Source organism: Carcharodon carcharias, chromosome 13 (genome assembly GCF_017639515.1).
Source record: "Carcharodon carcharias isolate sCarCar2 chromosome 13, sCarCar2.pri, whole genome shotgun sequence".
In the NCBI taxonomy this organism is placed as follows: domain Eukaryota; kingdom Metazoa; phylum Chordata; class Chondrichthyes; order Lamniformes; family Lamnidae; genus Carcharodon; species Carcharodon carcharias.
In genome coordinates, this window is record NC_054479.1 from 51,655,418 (window position 1) to 51,677,524 (window position 22,107).

The 22,107-nt window shown below is 44.3% G+C and overlaps 1 protein-coding gene across 2 annotated transcripts in view; it reads left to right on the forward strand.

Moving 5' to 3' along the window:
• Nucleotides 1–22,107, forward strand: part of LOC121286294 (RNA-binding protein Musashi homolog 1-like) — a 144,588-nt gene that overhangs the window by 30,271 nt on the left and 92,210 nt on the right. For both annotated transcript variants that reach the window (XM_041203350.1, XM_041203351.1), the window contains exon 6: nucleotides 13,380–13,472. In XM_041203350.1, the coding sequence (XP_041059284.1) occupies nucleotides 13,380–13,472 (93 nt within the window). The remainder of the gene's footprint in view (nucleotides 1–13,379; nucleotides 13,473–22,107) is intronic.

Consider the following 22,107-nt stretch of genomic DNA (forward strand, 5'->3'; position numbering starts at 1 on the left):
ATCTGTGGAGAGAAAGACAGAGTATGACTGAAGAAGAGTCATACAGGCTCAAAACGTTAACTCTGCCTTTCTCTCCACGGATGCTGTTAGACCTGCTGAGATTTTTTTCAGCATTTTCTGTTTTTGTTTCAGATTTCCAGCATCCATGGTATTGTCCAGATTGAAGAAGAGCTATTTGTGTGAGATTAAAGTAGGAGCCGGTTCTTACGGGTGATGCCAGGCGAGGGAAGGGGAAGATGGGTAGGTGGAGGGGAGGAAAGAACACAGCCAATGCTCAAAAACCAGAAATAAAATGTTTATCTCTGTGTTTTGGGCACTTCAAAGAACGAGCTCTCAAAAGGCTGACATTGCTGACTGTGCAGCTGATTAGATTTGTAATAGAATAGTTGTATCAATTATTGAAATGATCATTGAATATTCATAATGCCATTCAGCTTGATATCAGCATACCGCTAAGCAGTGTGCTTAATGCACAGTCCACTAGGAAGTGCCTTAGATTCTATTTTTAGGCAGCGTACCTATGTCCTTTAGGTACAGAACAGTGGTTGATCCTAGTCGGAGCAGATTGTATCTCCCCAGCAGTCATGGTGTGTCTTGCAGGTTAGGTAGGGTAATCTATGGATAAGACATCCGTTTATGTCAGACTTGCATAAATGGACTACAGTCCCTTCCTCTTTCTGTGTCTTGGCTTTGTGTTCACAAGCACTCTTGTTTTTCCCCCCTTGTGTTATTCTGAAACCTTGTGCTCTTAGATGCAGTTATCTGCTTCTAGATTGGTGTTTGTGCCACTGTAGCTATTTTGTTTGCTAACATAATATGCCAAGGCCCAGTGGATGTCTTTCCCTCCTGGATCGCAAGGAAGTTTCTGCTCCCCGGTTTATGAATTCATACCAGCTGGAGAGACAGGTTGACTGCTGCTGGTTGGCCTCTAGTTATTGGGAGGTATTTGTGGCCTTTGGGTGAGGACAGGATTCAGCTTGGATGTGATGCCCCTTGTGGACAGATAGCCTGTTCATACTTTCTGTGTAGGAAGACATGAAGAATGGACATGAGGAGGCTCAGGAGGGAACTGTGAAAATGAAATAAAACAAAGGACAGTCATTTTTGGAGAGGTGGAAATCAGAAACTGAGAGGAAAAGATAGGAAAGGAATCATGTCTTCAGTGTGATTAGCGCAGAGCACGCAGACTGTTTGTGACTCATCAATGGCCTCACTGTAACAGCAGGTCAAGGACTCCCCAACATTCATGTTTTTGTCAACAAAATATTCATTTATCTGAATAATATTTGTCGTTTTGGAAGGCTCTAATTGACACACGTGCACACAATAGGAATGACACAACCAAGTTTAAAGAGCTGGGGACCATTCTGGGATTTGGCACAGGGAATAGGGGGAGACAGCTGTGCTGAAAGAATTGGTTCTACTTCTGCTAGTTGGCAAGCAGCATTGAAAACCTTGATTTTTTTTTTTAATACTTTCACAGAATGTAGATATTCGCTGTTCAGGCCAGCATTTGCTGCCCATTCCTAGCATGCACTGGAAGTTACTAATGCAGACAGTGTTGTTTTGTTGGTGGTGGGGAGATTGCTAAGGGAAGCAGTGGTCTCCCCAGGAAGTACCTCCAGTGTAGTACTGCTGTTCTGCTTATGTCCTCTCCTCTTTGGGTCTCTGGACACCACTGCTGAGAGAGCATTCTGGCTCACTTCTGCTTCAAGAACTTCACCAGTGCTGCTCTGTTACTCTGTGCTTGGAGCTATTTGAAGATGTCGGCGTGTTCACCTGCTGGTTGGTTTATTTCTCCCTATCCCTGTTGGGGGGAGGTCTGAATTCTATCTTGAAACCTACTCCTGAAGGGTATTGTGGGGATCAGAATGTGCTGCACAAGTGGGTCCTACTCCATGGCAGGGAGTGCGCTGAAGCTGTACACTGCACGTTAGCAAAAACCACCTTCTGTCCTGAAAATTGAGATGACCAGCTATTCCTCGCCATACCCTCCACCCCACCCAAACCCCCACCACCACCCCCCCCCCCCCCCGGCTCCCTCAACATCTTCTCTCCCCAGTGCTCAGTTGGTAAAGTCATGGCCCTATTGTGTTGGGCTGGTAACTGATTTCAGCTTGGAGAGGGAATGCTGGACTGGAAGGATCACCCACTGCTTCTGGTTCTAGATCACAATCTGGTGATTGTCCGCTCCCAACATTTCTTCTCTTATGCTGCCTTCATGAAGGCACTTAGTCATGCTGGAATACAATTCCATAAATTGTAAGGAATTTATGGAATAAGGATTAAGGCCCTCTGGTGTTTAGGCCTTTGTTCTATATTGGTGAGGCCGCAGGGCTGACTGATACTGGCTGACACAACTCAGACCAGCGATTAAACCTCGGCACTTGGTGACTTGTATTGCTCAGACCATGTGGGATTTGCGTTTCTCCATGATTATTGGGCATACTTTAAAAATTGAACAGGTTCCTATTTGCATACCAACGGTGTCACCAGTTCTAATTCTGCACTCCTTTGTCCATGCTGGTAAAACCAGATTTATTTTTTGATGGATTGTTTGCTCATCAAGTTGTGGAATAGAATATTTTTCCAACCTAGTGTTTGCATGCAACACTCCCACAGCACCACCAATCTTGAAATAAAACTCTGCCTCAATGTCTTAACCCATCATTGTGTTTTTTCAGTATGTAATCCATTGGATTGAGACTATTCAAACTCCATATAGGACCTGTGCAGCCAGCACATAGAGGAAGCTTTTATTTTATCAGTCTGAGTTGCTTTTGAACCAAGTAGTTTCACAGATTAAGGAATCATATGGTAATCCCATGTGCCTATTGTTCCTCTAAACCAGGTGTGGGGAACTTTTTTCTTATCAAGGGCCGCTCACACATGACAGTGTGGGCCCCACAAACATAAAAAACAACTTAATTTATTTTTTTAAGAGAGAATACAGAAATGTTCAACTCATCCGTTGCTTTAATGGGATGACTGAGTTTGCTTAATGAGCAGCGCAGCTTCTGTGCCTCAATCACAGCACTCCCGAAATTCAGCTCAACTTTTTGCTTGCTTTCCTTTCCCATTTTTCTCTCTCTCTCTCTCTCTCTGTGTCTCTCTACCTCTCCTTTCCCAATTTTAGTCTCTCTCTCTCTCTCCCTCTCTGTGTGTCTCCCTCTCTGTGTGTCTCCCTCTCTGTGTGTCTCCCTCTCTGTGTGTCTCCCTCTCTGTGTGTGTCTCCCTCTCTGTGTGTGTCTCCCTCTCTGTGTGTGTCTCCCTCTCTGTGTGTGTCTCCCTCTCTGTGTGTGTCTCCCTCTCTGTGTGTGTCTCCCTCTCTGTGTGTGTCTCCCTCTCTGTGTGTGTCTCCCTCTCTCTGTCTCCCTCTCTCTGTCTCCCTCTCTCTGTCTCCCTCTCTCTGTCTCCCTCTCTCTGTCTCCCTCTCTCTGTCTCCCTCTCTCTGTCTCCCTCTCTCTGTCTCCCTCTCTCTGTCTCCCTCTCTCTGTCTCCCTCTCTCTGTCTCCCTCTCTCTGTCTCCCTCTCTCTGTCTCCCTCTCTCTGTCTCCCTCTCTCTGTCTCCCTCTCTCTGTCTCCCTCTGTATCTCTGTTTGTCCACGTCTCTGTCTCAGTCTCTCTCTGTCTCTGTCTCTCTCTCTCTCTGTCTGTCTCGAGCCCCTACCCCAAACCAGCCGAGGGCAGTGCCTCAACGACCCAAGGCTCTGGCCAACTCCCAGGCCAAGGCTGCACCTAGGTCTGGAGCCCTGGCCTCTTCCTTTCTCCCCACCCTGGATTACTCACACCTCACCACTTGCTCGGCAGCTGGTAGCTTCTTGTCCCTGTCCTGCGCCCCTACTGCTGGATCTCAGGCCTCACTCGCTCTCCCCACTGCCTGGGCCTCTGGTGTTTGCAGCCAAGGCTCAGGCATCCGAACATGGCCGCGGCTGGCCCAGAGTGCAGCATGCAGTGGGGTAGGAGTGGGTTGGGTGTGTGGGTGTGTGGGGGAGCGGGGCTGGATTTTGAAATCTCCCTGTGGGCCAGATGAAAATGTACAATGAACCCAATCCGGCCCCCGGACTCGGAGTTTCCCACCCCTGCTCTAAAAACAAATTCAAAAGGACACCAGAAAAGTAAACCAGAGTCTGACTAGTTGTAATAAAATGCGTTTCTGAAGGAGTAACTCGGCTTCTGAAACGTGTGTATCAAACATGATCAGAGGGGGCTCTAATGTAGATCATTAATGGAGCAGAAATTGCTCCAAAAAGCTTCAGTGTTTAATGCACCTTGCCAGTGCTGATTGCTTTTGGCCTTTCAGTACAAGTGGAAGAATGTCACAAGTGTGTGTGAGCTACGATGGTGATATGGAACTGCTTCAATTTTCCCCACCCTGTGGACGAGAAGCAATTGGTTGGCTATTAGTTCACTGTTATATCTCTATACTTTGAGTCTGGTATTATTTCACGTTTCACAGGACTCTTGATTTAAAGATGAAAACAAATGTTTGTACTATCACAATAAAGCATTGATTTCCCTGAATGAAAAGTGCCAATGAAATGTCAACTAAATTGAGTGGGTTTGTGGCCAACGCTCTTGGTTTTCACACACATCTATATAAAGAAAAACAGGAATTGAAGAATGCAATCCCCAAAGCCCTGGTTTTAAAATTGAATAAAAATGGAATGTGACTTATTCAGACACTGTAAATATATAGAGTATAACAGCCCTTTGTATATCAAAGGCAAAGCTACTGTTTTTTCTGCAGAAAAACAGATGGGATCATGATTTCCAAACCTTTGGTTAAAATCTCCTGCGGTAAAAATAGTATTTGCCCACTGACACTAGTTGGTGGTTCTGTGCTCACAGAAGTAGCTTTGAATCATATCAGCTGTTGGGATGATTGAAGCACTCTATTTAAAGTAAAGATTATGATTTAAAAACAAATATTTTACAGAATTGCTATGGACCTAGTGATTTAAAAAAATAATCAGGATTGTAACCCATTTTATAGTATCGCCAGTCAGTCAGGTGAGGTCTGTTTGCTTACATCACAAAGGCTTGTAACGCACACTTGCTGGTCTGATTCCATCAGGCTCCTCAGTAACGTGCAAAACTGGTGAGTCACGAGGAACTTGAAACTTAAACAAAGCAAACCATGAATAGCTTTTTTTAAAGAAAAGGAATATTTTAAATCAAACGACTACCTTTTTAAAGTAGTGGATTACCAAGTAACCCAATCTCTTGAGTGCAGGCAGCTTGCAAATGGAGACCCAAAATGGCAACTCTGCATCGAACAGCCAATTTGGAAGAATTTATTTTCTTAAGGGTAACTACCATTGTATATTTGTGTCCATGTGTTTTTCACTGAGAGAATGCAGTAAGCAAAAAGTAGCCCCTGTACAGCAGTCTTTGTCTTCTCCTTTCAGAAGTACTCTTCAGTTTAGCACATTAAAGACAAAATATGCATTTATACAGTGCGATATCCCCTCACAGCCTATAAAATAGCTTTGAAGTGTAGTAATTATTGCATAATAGGTAAATTTGCACTTAGCAACTGCAAGCAGTAATAAGATAGATGATGAGTTTAACCTACTTTTTATTTGAATGATGTTGGTTGAGGGATAAATGTCAGCCAAGATGCCTTTTGAATGGCCATGGGAATTTTCATGCCCACCTGTGAGGGCAGACAGGGCATTCTGTTTCATCCAAATGGCAGCACTCCCTCTCTCAGTATTACACAGCAGTGTCAGCCTGGTCTCTGTGCTCAGGTCTCTGGAGTGGAGCTTGAACCCATGACTTCATGACTCGGAGGTACCACCCATCCTAGGATGATGTCTTGTTTTTCATAACACATTTTTCCCCTGGATGTGGACAATGCTGGCTTGGCCACATTTATTGCGATCCCTAGTTGCCGTGAGATGGTCCTGGTTGATGTTGGTGCTCCCATGATGGTGTTTGGTGGGGAATTCTCAGTAGCGGTGAAAGCCTGGCGTGAGGTATGTCCAAGCCAGGACAGTGTGAGGTGAGCGTACTCCCATGATGTTACTGTTCTTGTCCCTTGTGACAAAGGTTGCAGGGGAGGGAAATGTTGTCTAAGTTATTGTTGTGAACTGCTGTAAAACATATCTTTGTCAATATGACACACAGCAGCCAGAGTGCATCAGTAATTCTGTTTATAATTACTTAATAAAATAACAATAACTGATGGATTTTTCAAATATCAATTTGCAAAGCTGAAAGGATTTTTCACCAGTGGTCAGTAGGGTTGCAGTGGGGGAGGGGAGTGAGTTCACTTTGAGGATGTCTGGCGGTTGGGAAGGGGGGTGGTGGTGAGTGCCCTAATAGTGGAGGTTGGGCTGTTTCATTCAGGAAGAAAGCTCTCCTTAAGCTTACAACCAACACTCCAAAGTAACTCAGGCTCCACTTCCACCTACCTATGTTGTTCAGAATTTGTTTTTAAAAAACACAAGTGTATCTTTCAAATCCCAGCCACACTAACTTAAAATTATGTTGATTGATAACTAACTTAGCAGCGTAACTCTATTCTTAGATCTATTACTACACTTTTTTCGCTTGTATATGTATAAGCTAACCTTTATTTTAATCACTACCCTTAGAAAAGATATTCTGCACACTTCAAATTAAAAAGTCTGCAGTTTTTTGGCCATGGGTTTCAAACACTTTCTAAATGTATTTTTGCTCAGCCATTAGCATTACTGTGGAATGTGGGAAAAGAACAGGGGAGTTTGTCCAAATGGATATCTCCTTCATAGAACCAGCGTAGGAAGGGTGGGTGAATGCTGCCTTCCATGCTATATCATTCTATGATTCTACTGCACTCCAGCCCAGATTGTGTGTCCTGGTTGTACCATCCTAGTTAAAAGATGCAGTGTGTTTGAAAAATATGTTTGACATTGGCAGTCAGTGTTCTGGGGGCAACCTTTGTGTTTGTGGCTGAAAATGATTATGAGTGGGCTACCCTCTTCCTTAGTGGTGCTCCAAGGCCCCTATGTCCTCCTCCCGTAATTGCTTGAACTCTGCTGCACACTATGGGGCGGGAGTTTCTGTTATACCAGGAATTTCACCCACACAACACAGCTAAATTCAGTCACGTACAGTAGCTGCTGCCAAAACAGAAGATAAAAGCCCAGGAAGGGAGAAAGTTGTTGCTGTGAACTTTGGCGTTTGTTGGGATGCAGAGGGTACGTTTTCTCAGTGAGCTAGGTCTTTTGTGGGATTTCGGGGGTGGGGGTGGTGGGGGAGGTGGTGGGGGGGGAGGGGTCAGGTCATAGATTGTGGGATAGCGGGTAGCTGAGAAGTCAGGCCCTAAAAACTCTTGGAAAATAAACCTTGTACATTCATTGCCTTTCAGCTTAATTTAAGAGCCTGCATCAGTGTATTTACTCATTTTCATTTGTCATATTTTGGGCTGAGTTGTCAATTGCTTTTTGTTTTGGGTGGGGAGGTTACTGTTTCAGTTTTTGCTAGTTTTCTGGGTTGGCATATGTTGATGTAATCCAGTATTTATGTTAGTAAAGGCAGGATTACTAGGGAAAGTGGAATTTCGGTGGTCTGGTTTATTTTGCTTCCTGATTTGAAGTTCTTTGCTCTTGAAAGAATGCTGTTGTCTTCTGGTTGGCCCATTTCTACTACAACTGTATGTGTCCTTCTGTGAATCTCTTTCATGTTTCTGGCCTGAAAGTGAAGGATGCCTCTCTTTCAGCAGGTCTATTTGGAGACCACAGGCTCCAACCCTCTTCCACCTGTCTGCCCCATTGCTCTCCCAGGCATTTTTTGACACATCAAATAGACATAAAGCTTTGAAACCTGAGAGTGAAATCTAGTTTATGGCTGTAATCCTTATTGTACCACATCCCTAGTCTTCACATTCTCCCTATGCAATCTGCTGTTGGGTTCTCACAGCAAGCTTTAGGATTTTGGCTTGACCCAAGCATCATGTACCCTTGGGTGGATGAAAGGAAAGAAAAACAATTTTTTTTCTTCCTTTCTCACTAATTTTCACCTGAAGGTGCTGATGCCTTACCGGTGGTGCCCTGGTATTTCACTAAAGTGGCCACACCTTTGCCACAGGGGTATTGCCGTTAGGACATTTTGCCCAGAGAAGATTTGGGGGCAGGGCGTTCTTGGATGGGACACTTTTGGGTGGATATGGGGGAAATGGAGAAGGGATGGATGGGCATCACAGCAGAGTCTAATCCTATCTTCATGTGATGCACTCTAGAAGTTACTGGAGTTAGTGGATCGCGATCATGAATTCCTGACTGAATTTCCCCTTCCCAAGGCTGTGGGTGCCCCTTGTACCATCCTGAATTCCACTTGCTTTGAGACCAATACTAACTACATATAGAGCCTTAACATGAATGTCTGCTTCACTAAGGAGCAATGGACACTGAGCCGTAATGGAAGAGTTAGGGACTCAATGGACTAGCTGATCATTTCCTCTCCATTAGTTTCTTATATTTATTCAACCAAAAGCAAGCTCTACCTATAAATGAGGGAAGAAGGATGGGGGTTTTGGTAGAGAGTTCCAGAAAACAGGGCTGAATGGCTAAAGGCTTTGCCATTAGAATGGAGAGAGGGGTGTTCACAGGGCCCTGAGATTGAAGCATAGGGCCAGGGAAGCTTGTTGAGGCAGGATGCTGGGTGTGTTTGTGGAGCAATCTTTTATAAGGAGGTAAGAACGATAATTTCAGTGTGTTGGTGGCAGAGAGCGAACAGGGCTGTACGAGTGTGAGAACGATAAGATTCAGAGGCAGAAAGTTTGGATGAGTTGGAGTTTGTATAGCGTGGGATTTGGAGGATGAAGCTGAGGACCGCATTGGAGTAGCTGAGTCTTGAAGTAGGAAAGAAAACTGAAATAATTGTTTCAGGGCATGAGCTGAGGTGGGGTGGGATGTAATTAAGTGATCTTGGTAATGTTTCTTATCAGACAGATATGAATAGGATTGGATACTGCCCCCAGTCAAATACCTTGCTGCCCCTCACTATTGAGTTTGATGCTTAAATGATGAATAAAGGGTTGCCAGTATCTGCATCAAGCAAGGAGTCAATAGTATTAGGAGCAGAACAGAGGGGAAATCGTTGCTGTGAATCATAATCGATCCTTCCTTGAGGAAAGAGGGAGCTGATTTCCCTTGGTTCATTTGATCTTTGCCCCCCAAGCCACTCAAAGAATACTAGTTTCTTGCTGCATAGCAATTGGCTTAATACCAGAACTGAAGAGTAAAGATTGATACAAAACTGATGCAACTAATAACTACATCATGCACCAAGGTCAGTGAGCCCTTTAATCTTTTTGCTGCTATCTTCCTTACCATATACAGCCTATCCCTTGGATCCTTCAGGACATCCAGAGTTTGTAGACAACAGTGGCTTTTGCATCCTCAGGCTGGACTTCACAGCCAAATAATTAGTTTGAAGGCCCTCGCTGTGGTTTTGCAGGCAAATTTGTTAGTCAGTTTTCATCCACGGAGTTCCCAGAAACAGCAAGCAAGATGAATGATTAATTTGCTTCTGATGGGGTCAGTTCAGGAAGGAACATAGGTCAGGACTTGAGGACAGCTCCCCTGATGTTTAAAAATTGCCGGGGGATCTTTTAACCCCATCTCCCTGTTCGGGTGCATTGTTGCCTTAACCACCGCACCTCAATTACCTGAGGGTAAGCCTGTTTAAGTATTTCCCAAATCAAAAGCACTGAGCAAGTCTGTCGACTCTACACCTGTGTTTACACTATAGCCCAGGAATGACAGCAGTTCCTCCTGCAGTGACACAACACCCATGTTTTTCATGCAGTAAAGCGAGAGAGATTTGCATTTACTTAGTCATTCATGACTTTAGGATATCTGAGTACTTTTGGGTTACGCACAGCAAGATCCCACAAGCAGCTGTGTGATAATGACAGATAATGTTACATGTCAGTTGAGTGGTAAATATTGGCCAGGACCAAACTCCACTACTTCAAAATCATGTGTTGGGCTTTTTACATTCAGCTGAGAGGGCAGACAGCTTGCTGCCTCATCTGAAAGACATCACCTCCTGACTGTGCAGCACTACCTCGGAGAACACTCTGGATGATGGCAGCTTGGGCCAGGTACGGAGTGCCTGATGTGTGTCATTCAATCCAAGAGATCAATGTGTTCCTCTTTCAGACCCAGCAGATCTACAGTAGCAGTGGCTTTTTACTGTTGTGATGCTGAAATTGAACACTACGACAGGGTGTGTCATTTATAAACACGCTGCGCACTCCCAGAATAGCAAGCGGCACCCTTTCTTTGACAGCATTGTCCTACTGCATGTTCACCTGGGCCTGAAAGGGGAATTAAATTGGTTCCCACTGCACCACGGGACAGTCTTTATTTGGAAAGAAACTTCTTATCTGCCTATTTGTGTTATGTTCCTTCTCGTGAATCACACTCCCTTTCATTAAGAGCATCATTCAGTGTAGCTATACATACAACAGGAGTTTGAATTTTTCAGCTCAAAGCCTGTGTTTGTTTTTCCTTCTGTATTTTTTTGACCCTCGAGTGCTGACTCTGAGATGGGGCTGCCTTGTATAGAAAGTGATATAGTTGAAAGTTGCAGCTACTGCTTCATATCAGCAAGAAAATGGGGCAACCAGGACAGGCTGCTTCTGCAATGAACATAACTGCCTGCACCTGTTCTCTGACCCTGTGGCTGTCTGGTTTTGGTTTCAAACAGGAAATCCTCTCCAGTCACTGGGTCCAGATTTCACTGGGCACAGAGCTGGTGCTATTCTTACAAAAAAAATAATGAATTTGGTCTCTGCAAACTTTCTATCATTCTCTCCTGGAGATATTGGGATGGAAATTGGGCCTTGCCAAGCCTGTCTCGGAGACCAATGCCCAGCTGTCCAAGGGTGCCTGAAAGAAGCCAGACCCAAAGTTGGGTCGTATGGTTTATCAAGCACCCCTGGTGGGCATCTTACATATGCAAATAAGGGTTTAATACCTGCTTTAGGATCCTTCTGGAAAATTGGGCAGTGTGGAATAAAATAGGCTCTGGGCCTATACTGCTGACGATTCCACACCACTTTGAACGAAGGAAAAAATTGAAAGAAATTTGCATATATAGCGCTTTTTGTGACCTCCAGCTGATCCAAAGTCTTTTACAGCAAATCAGGTATTTTTGTACTCGCTGATGTATGTAGGAAAAGTGGCAGCTAAATTGCATCCAACAAGATCCCAAAACAGTAACGTAATGACCAGATTATCTGTTTTCAGTAGTTGGCTAAGGGATAACTGTTGGCCACCAGGCAGAACTACCTCCACCCTTCTTCAAAATAGTACAATGGAATCTTTGAAGTTCACTGCACAGTCAGGAATTGGTTTAATGTCTCGATCAAAAGACAGCTCCCCTAATGAAGTGTCTACCTAGATCGAGTCCCTGCAGTGATTCAGAGGTGAGACTGTTGCTACTGAGACATAGTACAACTAAATTCCTGTGGAGTCAGACGGCGCTGAAGTGCTTCCCACCGCCCCTCCCCATAACCACCAAAACACACTGGTCACCCTCACCTACAGCCCTCCACCCCTTTCCCCACCAGGCACTTTGCAGATCCCATTATCCACATGTAGGCTTTTAATTGAGAATATCTGGAGGCTTTTTGGTGGGAGGCAACGCCGCTAAGCCCGAGACTATCGGCAGCAGGAGTCCCCAGACAGGAGAATCCCTGGCAAATGTCCCCCCTTCCGTAACCCTGAGGCATGGAAGGGTACCTTGTCACCCTGCATGTGGAGATCAGTTGACCATTCATGGACTTGGGATCAAAGCTGTGAATTTCCTGTGCCTCACTAAGGCCCTGCAATGTTGCTGTTCATGTCCAGTGCTGAGGGCAAGTCCCTATGCCTGAGTGTGACATCGCAAAGCAAATGAGATGCAATGGGTATTGGCGCCGCAGAGAATCTCCCTCAAGGGGAGTCACTTGGTTGAGCAGGAGGAGCCAGTCTAGTGCCTTGTCATGTGGCTTTCTTGGCAGGCAGGCTGGCGAGAGTGTGTGTTGCAATTGGTGCTGTGGACCCCATTCTGTTGAAGCACATCACGCAACACCACCGGTGCTGGTATCTGGGAGCCACTTGTTTTGAGGGTGTTTAGTTCAGACTGTGGGGAAGCAATAAATCATAGTTAAGCTGCTGGTATGGACACCACTACCTTCTAGTCCCTTCCCCAGGAGAAGGAAAGTGGCTTTAATGCATTGTGAACATATGGGGCCAACATGTGGATATAACTCTTCTGCAATCTGGAGTAAAATGCAGCAAAATGTGCACAAGCCTTTAGTGTAGCCCTGTTTTGGAAAGAGGGCTGAGCACTTGCCCTCCTAAATGAGGAATTTTCATTTAAATAGCTTTTCAGTGAAAGGTGTCTACTGATTCATCTCTGCTCAGCAAGAGAACAGTTTTCTTGTGCTAATTAATGATTGTGTTAATTTTTGATGCATTCTCTGGTGTCATGCTGCTTTGTATTTTGTTTATTTTAAAATGAAAGGAAATTTGCCAAGAGTTCTGTGCCCCAATCCTAGTTTCTCTTACCTAATAACCGATGAAAGGTTACAGAATGCGTCAAGGGAAGGGACAGGTCGTGGTGAGACTCTCCTGTGTTTCTCCGCTATGGACTCACAGATGGAGCAGTGCAGCTGGGACCATTGGTGTTTATCTGTCTTAATCGTTTCAAAAAGAAAATTTTCTCAAATGTTCTCTGCCGAACGTGGGGTTTCTTGTCGGGGAGCGTAGGTACTGGTGACCTTGAATACTGTGCCCAAGTGGCCAGCCTCATTGTGTTATACAGCCATTTGGCCAATGGGACCCTCATGGCCAAGCCACTCACCCAACGTCCACATGAGCGCTTTCCAGGAGTGATCAGTGATAATGGGAACCCGTGCTGATTTGGTTTTTCCGTTTCCCAACCCTACCTTAGGGCCATTGGTGAACCCAAGAGCTTTCTGACATGTATAGTGATGTACTGTGGGGATTGGAGGGGATGTAATTAGCTGTGCATGACCCCCCTCCTCTTGCTGCACTGTCAAAGTGCTGCCTTTAGGATGAGATGTTAAACCGAGGCCCCATTTGCCTGTTCAGTTGGTCATTAAAGGCATTATTCCTGGCCAATATTTTATCCCTCAACAAACATCACCATTAAAATAGATTATCTCATTGATCTTTGTGGGACCTTGCTGTGCGCAAACCTTTCTTTGCTGGCTATGCCAGCACGGCTGCTGGCAAGAAAACGGTGTGTTGCAGTCTTGTAGCATTAATGTGTCTTTTGCTCTGTTGGGTGCTCTGGGCTGATATTGGGCAGTTTCAAGACCGATCAGAGAGTAGCATGGCCACTTTAACCAGAACCCATTTACTTTCCGATAGATGGTGACCAGAACAAAGAAGATCTTTGTGGGCGGATTATCTGTAAATACCACAGTGGAGGATGTCAAGCAGTATTTCGACCAGTTTGGAAAGGTGAGTGAAATGCGAACCTTGCTGCGTCTTGCATTCATTATCTTCTGTTCACATCCGTCCTCGAATCTGGGTCACGCCGTTTTTTCTTGCTGCAGATTTTTCCAGGTTAAGCATGAAGTTTCTGTGCAGTGGGCCCCCCCTCTTCCCCACCCCCAGAATAAGGTGAGAAGAAAGGGTCTTGGTGCTTGTCGTTTTAGTGTTGTGTATTGAGCAGCTGCATTCAGAGCCGCTGCTGCTGCCGCTTCCTCCTCCTCCCCCCCCCATCCCAGCCCAGCCCCCTCCCCCCACACCCCCCTCCGCCCCCCCTTCCGCCCAACCTTCCCTGTTGGTGCCATGGTCACCATGGTGACAGGACGAGAGGAGCAGTCACAGACAGGTTCTTTTGTTCAGGGCTCAATTCAGCGCTGGCACACAAGCCGGTCAGAAGTGACAAGAGAATAGGCAAACTCTCCTGCGCTCTCTCCAGGGGAATGCAAAAGCAATGGGCACGAGTAGAATTGCTGCCACTCAGACTTAACCTTCAACTGTCTGAGATGACTGTCCACCCCTCAGCCGCCATCCAGCCCCGATTGGTCAGCTACCCCACGGTTTACTAATCTCCTCGGTTTCCATGGCGCCTCAGACAGCTTTAGGATACAAATTAGGAGCTGTGAACACTTGCCTGTTGGCCAATGGGAATGTGGGTATCATGAGATTTAACAATAGATTGCTGGGCTCTTTTGTGTTGCTCAGAGAACTAACAAAAGAAATTGTAAATCCTTTTGTCAGATTAAAGTCTCAGGGCTCCCTTTCTTCCGAGACCCTGCTGTAGAGCTGGACTGACATTTATTTGAGGGAGGTTTATAAAAAGAAACTTGATGCTCAAGTCAATTGCACTGGGCCAATAAATGGAACACATACCACTTGAAAATCCAATTTCTTCTGTTGAATAATGTCATATCTAAATTCGTGTTTGGCTGACCCCTTCTAATTTCCCCAATTTTTACATCCCAAGTTTAAACAGCTGACCCTCTCAGTTCTGTAACCACCTCTCAAGTACAAATAAAGGTATCTCTGAACAGGGCGGAAGGAAAGACTGCAACTGTGGAGTGGTTGAAGATACAGTCAGAGAGGGAAGGTCCTGTGGGTGGGAGGTAGCGGATTTTGGAAGAGATGGTGCAGCACAGGGATCCATGAAACGTGTTCCAGAGAGAAGGGGCCTAATCATTGACTGACTATTCATTAAGAGGGGTACAGAGAACGAAGGGTGAGGCAATGTTTGGAGCACATGCACATGGGAGCATAGGGCTGGAGGAGCTTGTCTAGGTTGAGTGCAGAAAAATTATTTGAAGTGGGGTTGAGGATCGCGTCAGTTTGTTAGGGCACAGCTTGGAAAGCATGGGTTTGCGTGCTAATGAGATGGAACTGCATCCTTCTCTTGTATGATCTGTGCTGGTGATTTAGTAAATCACAATGGGCTTGGACCAATTCACGGTGCCCTCCTATACTCATCCTCACCCCTCCTAGGTAAGATGCTTCAAACGCTGGATAATTCAGTAGGTGCTCGAGATGATACACAAAGTCTGATGGGTGACCAGGACTCTAGTTATGGGCTGTCCATTCTCTCTCCAGTTTGAGATGGGTCTTGCAATTCACCGAGTGGCTTAAAAGTTACCCTCTGCCATTGCTGTTAATGGACAGACATTGCTCACCAGCACATCAGCGATGAACCACTTTTTGGGGGGTTGGCCCATCTCACCTGTACAGGTCTGCACTCACTGCCTGTACTGAGCTCTGGCCGCCAGGTGAGCTAAGGCCACACAGTCATAGACAATGAGGAAGGGCTGCTCAGCCTTTCTCGGTCCCCCTCTAGCCTGTGGAACTCAGTGAGATTTTGCAGCCTGCAGCAAAGCCATGCAGAGCAGGAGGGTTTAGCCAGTAATGAAGATACTACAGTCGGCCTCAGTCTATGTCACAGAGAAGGTTGCTGCCGTCTGGCGAGCACCTCCTCCACCTCCCCACAAAGCAGCAAGTATGGGTGCGGATGCTTTCCAAGGGCAGGGTAGGTTTCAGCCCCAGCCGCCTTGACCAAATGGCCAATTCACTCCATCCAGGAGGGGAGGGGGTAAAATAACCAGCGGCTCCTGTGCAGTTGTTGTTCCTGTTTCGGCTGCTGTGGAATCCACTCCCCTTCCCTCCCCTAACATTCCTGATGGTTTCCACAGCAACCGGAGCCAGAGGCAGCTTGGCAAAGAGCTGCCTCTGGTAGAATGACCATTTAGGTGAGCTAGTGGAGGACAGTAATGTCTTAGTCCTAGAAATCATTTACGTTTTAGTCTATAGCTTGTGAGCCTCGAGTTTTAGTCTCATACTCTCTGGAGGAAACCTTAGTCTTAGTTTTAGTCTAGCAATTTTTGTTCACAGACTTTAGCGACATTTTAGTTTTAGTTTTGGTTAGAATTTCACTCAAAATGTTGTTTGCTGCTTTCCTTATTCTCATTCTAGTATTTTCAGGAGTGTTTTAAAATTCATGTTTCCAAAAAAAATTGTTTTCATTTCTCACACAACGAACAAGAAAAGCTGAGAGATAATCAAACTGCGGTTTGAATGAGAGCTAAGGGGAAGATTCCCGCTGTTTGTAGCAGAATCGTAAGTGTGTTCTTTATGCGTGCGTTTACAATTTCAATAGAAGTAGCAATTGACAGTAAATAGTTTTGTCCATTCTCCATGGTGGAGGCTGACCATTCTTTTGAGTCCCAGATAGAATTTAAAAATTTTAAATCCTGAAATCATTAGTTTTAACCTTCATGCGAAATGTAGCTCCTGGTTGATTTTAGTTGACGACCATTTCTTCACTTTGATTGGATGAAGACCTGACGAGGAGCCTGTCTGTCTGTTTATCTGTCTGTCGAGATGGGTAGCAGCAGGTGTGTGGTTTGGCAAATACCAGAGAAGGGGACAGTGCCATGAAATAATATTGTAGCAGAGCAGGAAAATTGGTGGGAACAAATTACTACAATTCTTCTTTTAAAACATTGAAAAAGCATAAATTCATTGTCCCTTTCTCACGTTTCTGAGGTGCGGGCATTCTACTCAATACTGTATCGCGTTTAGTCAGGGCCGGGAAGTATTTTTAAAAAACAAGTTTTCTGCTTCTCGGTCTTGGCCTTTCCACCCTTCAGCCCTTGAGTTCGATCTGTGAGGGGCTGAGCTACAGTAGTTCTCTGGAGTGCTCTGCTTCCATGTCCACAAAAGCATTGAATGGAAAATGATCATTGTCTGGTTTAAATCTGATTTTCAGACATTGCTATTTCCTCTGGTTTGGCGCTCTGATTTATTCCTAGAATCCACTCATTCATAAAATCTGTTGAACATTTTGTGATATAGAATCATTCAAAAGGTTTTGCTTTCACTTCCTGGCCAAGGTGATGCTATTGTGAGTTACTATTGAACATCTGGCAACCTGTTGCCATAGAGCAGCAGTACTTGGAGGGTTATTGGACAGGAGCAGGTGTTGGTGTATGTGCTCCTCCTGTTGTCAGCTGCACTTAGCGGGTGTAATTTGAACTATATGGAAACGGTGATATTGTAGACCCACAGAATTGAGAGCCTTAAACAAAAAAGGCACAATCATACAAAAATAGATGCTAAGACAAAGAAGGGGATATTCGGAGGGATACCAAAAGTTTGGTCAAAGCAGCAGATCTTGATCTTGAAGGAGAGGGAAGTTGAGATAAAAACAGAAAATGCTGGAAAAACTCAACAGGTTTGGCAGTATATGTGGAGAGAAACAGAGGCAATGTTTCAAATCTATATGACTCTTCTTTGACTGTCCATTTATAGGCGCAAAAGTGAATCCCTGGTTGACACCTACCACCTGTGTACAAATAAACATAATATACAATTAACAGAAGGTACAACAGCCAATGGTTGGTCAAGGAAGGGGTTGAGAATAAGAGAACAGAGTGAGAAATCGAGAGTTCTGGAATAGTTCTAGTGCTGGAAGAGGCTACATAGCTATGGGTAGGAGAGAAGGCATGATTGTATTTAAACACAAGGAAGAGAATATTACATTGGAGGCATTGAAGAAGCTGGGAGCTAAAGCAGGTCATAAAGGACAGGAGTGATGGGCAAAGGAGTTTTGGATGAATTGAAATACACAGAAGGTGAGGGATAGGAGGCTGAATCTGGTAGAGGCATGGAAGTGAGTTTTAGTGGCAGATAGGTTGAGGCATCGGTAGTTGTAGGTGATAGTATGCAGGTGGACTTTGATGTAGAGCATTTGGGGTCAGAGGATTGAGATTGTGAACAGTCTGGTTCGACATGCGACTGTGGCTCGGGAGCGGAATGGAGTTTGGGTCAGGGGCTGAGAAGACATTGGCTTTAGTCTTCTCTATGTCTAACCAGGCAAAAATTGCTTAATGCCTAAAAGGGAGAGAATAGCGCCCAGAAATAATTTTTCTATAAGGGAACAAAAAATGGTGGAAAAATGGTCACTGCCACAGTGAGTAAAAGATAACTGGGTGGGACTGGGGAGAGGAATGCAGGAGGCAATCAATGAGCAAGAGTTCAGAGGGGGGAAAGAAACCCTTCAGATGTACAATGTTTGTTTCAGATTGAGTGCTTGCCAGCTGCTGAACAAAAACAATGAGAGAATAAAGTAGTTTAGTTCCATGTGAACTGACGCAGCCACCCATTAAGAATTTGGTGGGGGTTGTCGGGATTTAGAGTGGCTTGGTTGGGGTGGTGGAGTGGGGGATGGAAGCATAACAATAGTGAGCGTACTTGAAAAGTAATTGGTTTTGAAGCGATTGAGCATGTTGGGCCCTATATCAATGTTAGTTCCATTGTTCATCTCCAGTAAAATATTAGTGGACCTGTATCCCCTCCTTTCTCCCAGTACCTGTGTCACTGTGTGCAGCTGCTGCTTAATTTATTCCCTGCTGCTTCTCTTACCTGGTGGAATACTCAACTTTCCACATCTACATTTTGTTTTTGCTTTCTCCACGGTAGCACTAGCTAAGCAGTTTATATCTTAAAGAAAAACACTAGCCGGACTGATTTTCTTAGCTCATTGCCTTTTCAATGAATTTTACTTATAGATGTATTTCACCAAGCTAGGTTATCACTTCTTCCTGTTTGGAAAGTGCTCGCTTTTCATTTAAATCTTCATTTTAAATTGAAACAAGTTTTACGATTTTTATATTTTTGGTGGTCTGTCTTTTTCCAGGTGCTTAGAATCATTCTGCATCATTCTCCCTTCAGCATTCAGTGTAGCATTCAGAACAAAGTAAACAAAACGATAGCACACATTGAAGTAAATAAATAAGATCTGATAGCCATTACGGAGACCTAGCTGCAGGATGACAAGGCTCCTGACTACTGAGGGGTATATGATCTTTAAGAAGAATAGGAAGCTAGATAAAGGTGCAGGGGGATAGGACTGTTAATCAAGGCATTGGTGCAATAGTTAGAGATGACCTTGGTTCAGGAGATCAGGATGTAGAATAGATTTGGGTGGAGATAAGGAATAGTAGGGGAAAGATGTCACTAGTGGGAGTGGTCTACTGGCCCCCTAAAAGTAACCACAATGTCGGACAAAGTATACAAGAAGAAATATTGAGTTGCTTGTGATAAAGGGAAAGTAATAATGCATGACTTTAATCTACATATAAACTGGAAAAATCAGATTGGCAGTCATAGCTTGGATGAGGAGTTCATTGAATGCTTTTGCGATTGTTTCTTAGAGTAACACATTTTTCAGCCAACCAGAGAGCGGGTTATATTTGACTTGCTGTTGTGAAATGTGACAAGATTAGTTAATGACCTCAGAGTGAAGGCACTCCTAGGTAGCAGCGACCACAATTTGATTGAATTTTATATCCAGTATGAAAGGGAGAAGAGTGGGTCTAAGACTAGTATTTTAAACTTAAATAAGGGCAACTATGTGGGCATGAAAGCTGAGTTAGCTAAAATGAACTGGGATACTAGGCTAGGGGACAGATCATTAGAGAAGCAGTGGCAGACATTTAAGGGAATATTTCAGGATACTCAGAATAAGTATATTCCTACTATAAAGAAAAATTCTAAGGGGAGGACCTACCATCTGTTAACTAAAGAAGTTAGGAAAGCATCAAACTTGAGGAAAAAGCCTATAACTGCAAGGATGAGTGGCAGGTCAAATGGATTGGTCAGAATATAAAGAACGGAAACGAAAGATTAAAAGGCTAATCAGGAGAAAGAAATTATAGTATGAGAAAATGCTAGCTAGAAAAGTAAAAATGGATAGCAAGAGTTTCTACAGGTATTTAAAAAGGGTAAGAGTAAGTAAAGTGAGTGTTGGTCCTCTAGAGAGTAAGAATGGGGAGTTAATTGTAGATAATAAAGAAATGGCGGATGAAATGAACAAATATTTTGCTTCTCTCTTCACTATAGAGGATATAAAAAAATTCCAGTAATAGCTGTAAATCAGGTGGTGGAAGGGAGAGAAGAACTTGGTGAAATTACAATCATTAGGGAAGTAGTACTAAGCAAACCGATGGTGCTGCGGGCTGACCTGATGGACTTCTTCAGGGATCTTAAGAGGTGGCTAATGAGGTAGTAACTCCGTTGGCATTACTTTTCCAAAATTCCCTTGGTTCTGGAACGGTTCCATCAGACTGGAAAATAGCAAATATAATCCCCTCTATTCGAGAAGGGAGGAAGGCAGAAAACAGGCAACCATAGGCCAGTTGTTTGACATCTGTTGTGGGGAAGGTGTTAAAGTCAATCTTCAAAGAGTTAATAGCTGGGCACTTAGAAAAACACAAGGTAATCAGGAAGAGTTGGCATGATTTTGTGAAAGGGAAATAATGTTTAACCAATTTTTTAGCTCCTTGAAGGAGTAACATGCGCTGTGGATAAAGGGGGGCCTGTAGATGTACTGTACTTGGATTTCAAAAAGGCATTTGATAAAGATGCCACATCAAAGGTTATTGTGGAAAATAAAAGCTCATGGCGTAGGGGGTAACATATTAGCTCGGATGAAAGATTGGCTGGCTGGCAGAAAGCAGAGAATATGCATAAATGGGTCCTTGTCTGATTGGCAGGATGTGACAAGTGGAGTCCTACAGGGTTTGGTACTGGGGCCTCAACTTTTTATGATTTATATCAATGACTTAGATGAGTGGAGCAAAGGCATGGTAGCTAAATTTTCAGATGACACAAAGATAGATTGTGAAGAGGACATAAGAGGGTTGTAGGCAGATATAGATAGGTTGAGTGTGTGGGGAAAAATCTGGCAGATGGAGTTTAATGTAGGAAAATGTGAAATTGTTCACTTTGGTAGGAAGAATAAAAATGTGGAGCATTACTTAAACAGAGAACGACTGCACAATTCTGAGGTGCAGAGGGATCTGGACATTCTAGTACATGAGTCACAAAAAGTTAGTATTCAGGTACAGCAAGTAATTAAGAAGGCTAATGGAATGCTATCCTTTATTACGAGAGGAATTGAACATAAAAGTAAGAATGTTATGTTTCAGTTATACAGGGCATTGGTGAGACCACACCTCGAATATGTGCGCTGTTTTGGTCTCCTTATCTAAGTAAGGATGTAAATGCATTGGAGGTGGTTTAGAGGAGGTTTTCTAGACTGATACCTGGAATGAATGGGTTGCCTTATGAAGAAAGGTTGGACAGACTGGGCTTGTTTCCACTGGAGTTTAGAAGAGTGAGGGGTGACTTGATTGAAGTATATAAGATCCTGAACGGCCTTGACAAGATGGATGTGAAAAGGATATTTCCTCTTGTGGGCGGGCCCAGAACTAGTGGGTACTGTTTTAAAATTAGGGGTCGCCCCTATAGGTCAGAGATGAGAAGAAGCTTTTTCTCGCCAAGGGTTGTGTGACTTTGGAACTCTGCCTCAGGAGGCGATGGAGGCAGGGTAACTGAATATTGTTAAGGCAGAGGTAAGCAGATTCAGTTTAGGCAAGGGAATCGAAGGTTACCAGAGGTAGATGGGAATATGGAATTCAAAACACAAACCGATCAGCCATGATCTTATTGAATGGTGGAGCTGGGTAGAGGGGCTGAATGGCCTACTTCTGTTCCTATTTTGAATGTTCATCTATTAATAAGGTGTATTCCTGCTTTGGGCGGGATGAACGACTCAGTCACCACACAGCGACTGCATTTTAAAAATAATAACCCATATTGATGGGAAAGGAAGCAATGTTTTTTTAAAATGTAACGCAACTTGCTTTTTCCAAAGTATTACCCCCCCTTCCCTCACCGCCCCCCCCCCACACACACACACACCCTTGGGATTTGGGTCACCTTGAATGCTTCTCATTGTGTATGGAGAACTTTGCAAAATTGTCATTGTTGCTTTGACCTCCTGCTCATCAACATCCGAATCATCGGGCTTGAAGTAATGAGGACAGGAATTTGCTGCATTGTAAGATTGCATTCTTAACTGCTGTTTGAAATGTTCTCAGTCAGGAATTCAGGAGAAACTTTTTTACCCAGAGTGGTGAGGATGTACAGCTCACTTCCACATGGAGTAGTTGAGCCGAATAGCAGAGATGCATTTAAGGGGAAGCTAGATAAGCACTTGAGGGAGGAAGTAATCGAAGGATATGTTGATGAATGAGATAAGAGTGTCGCAAGAGGCTGT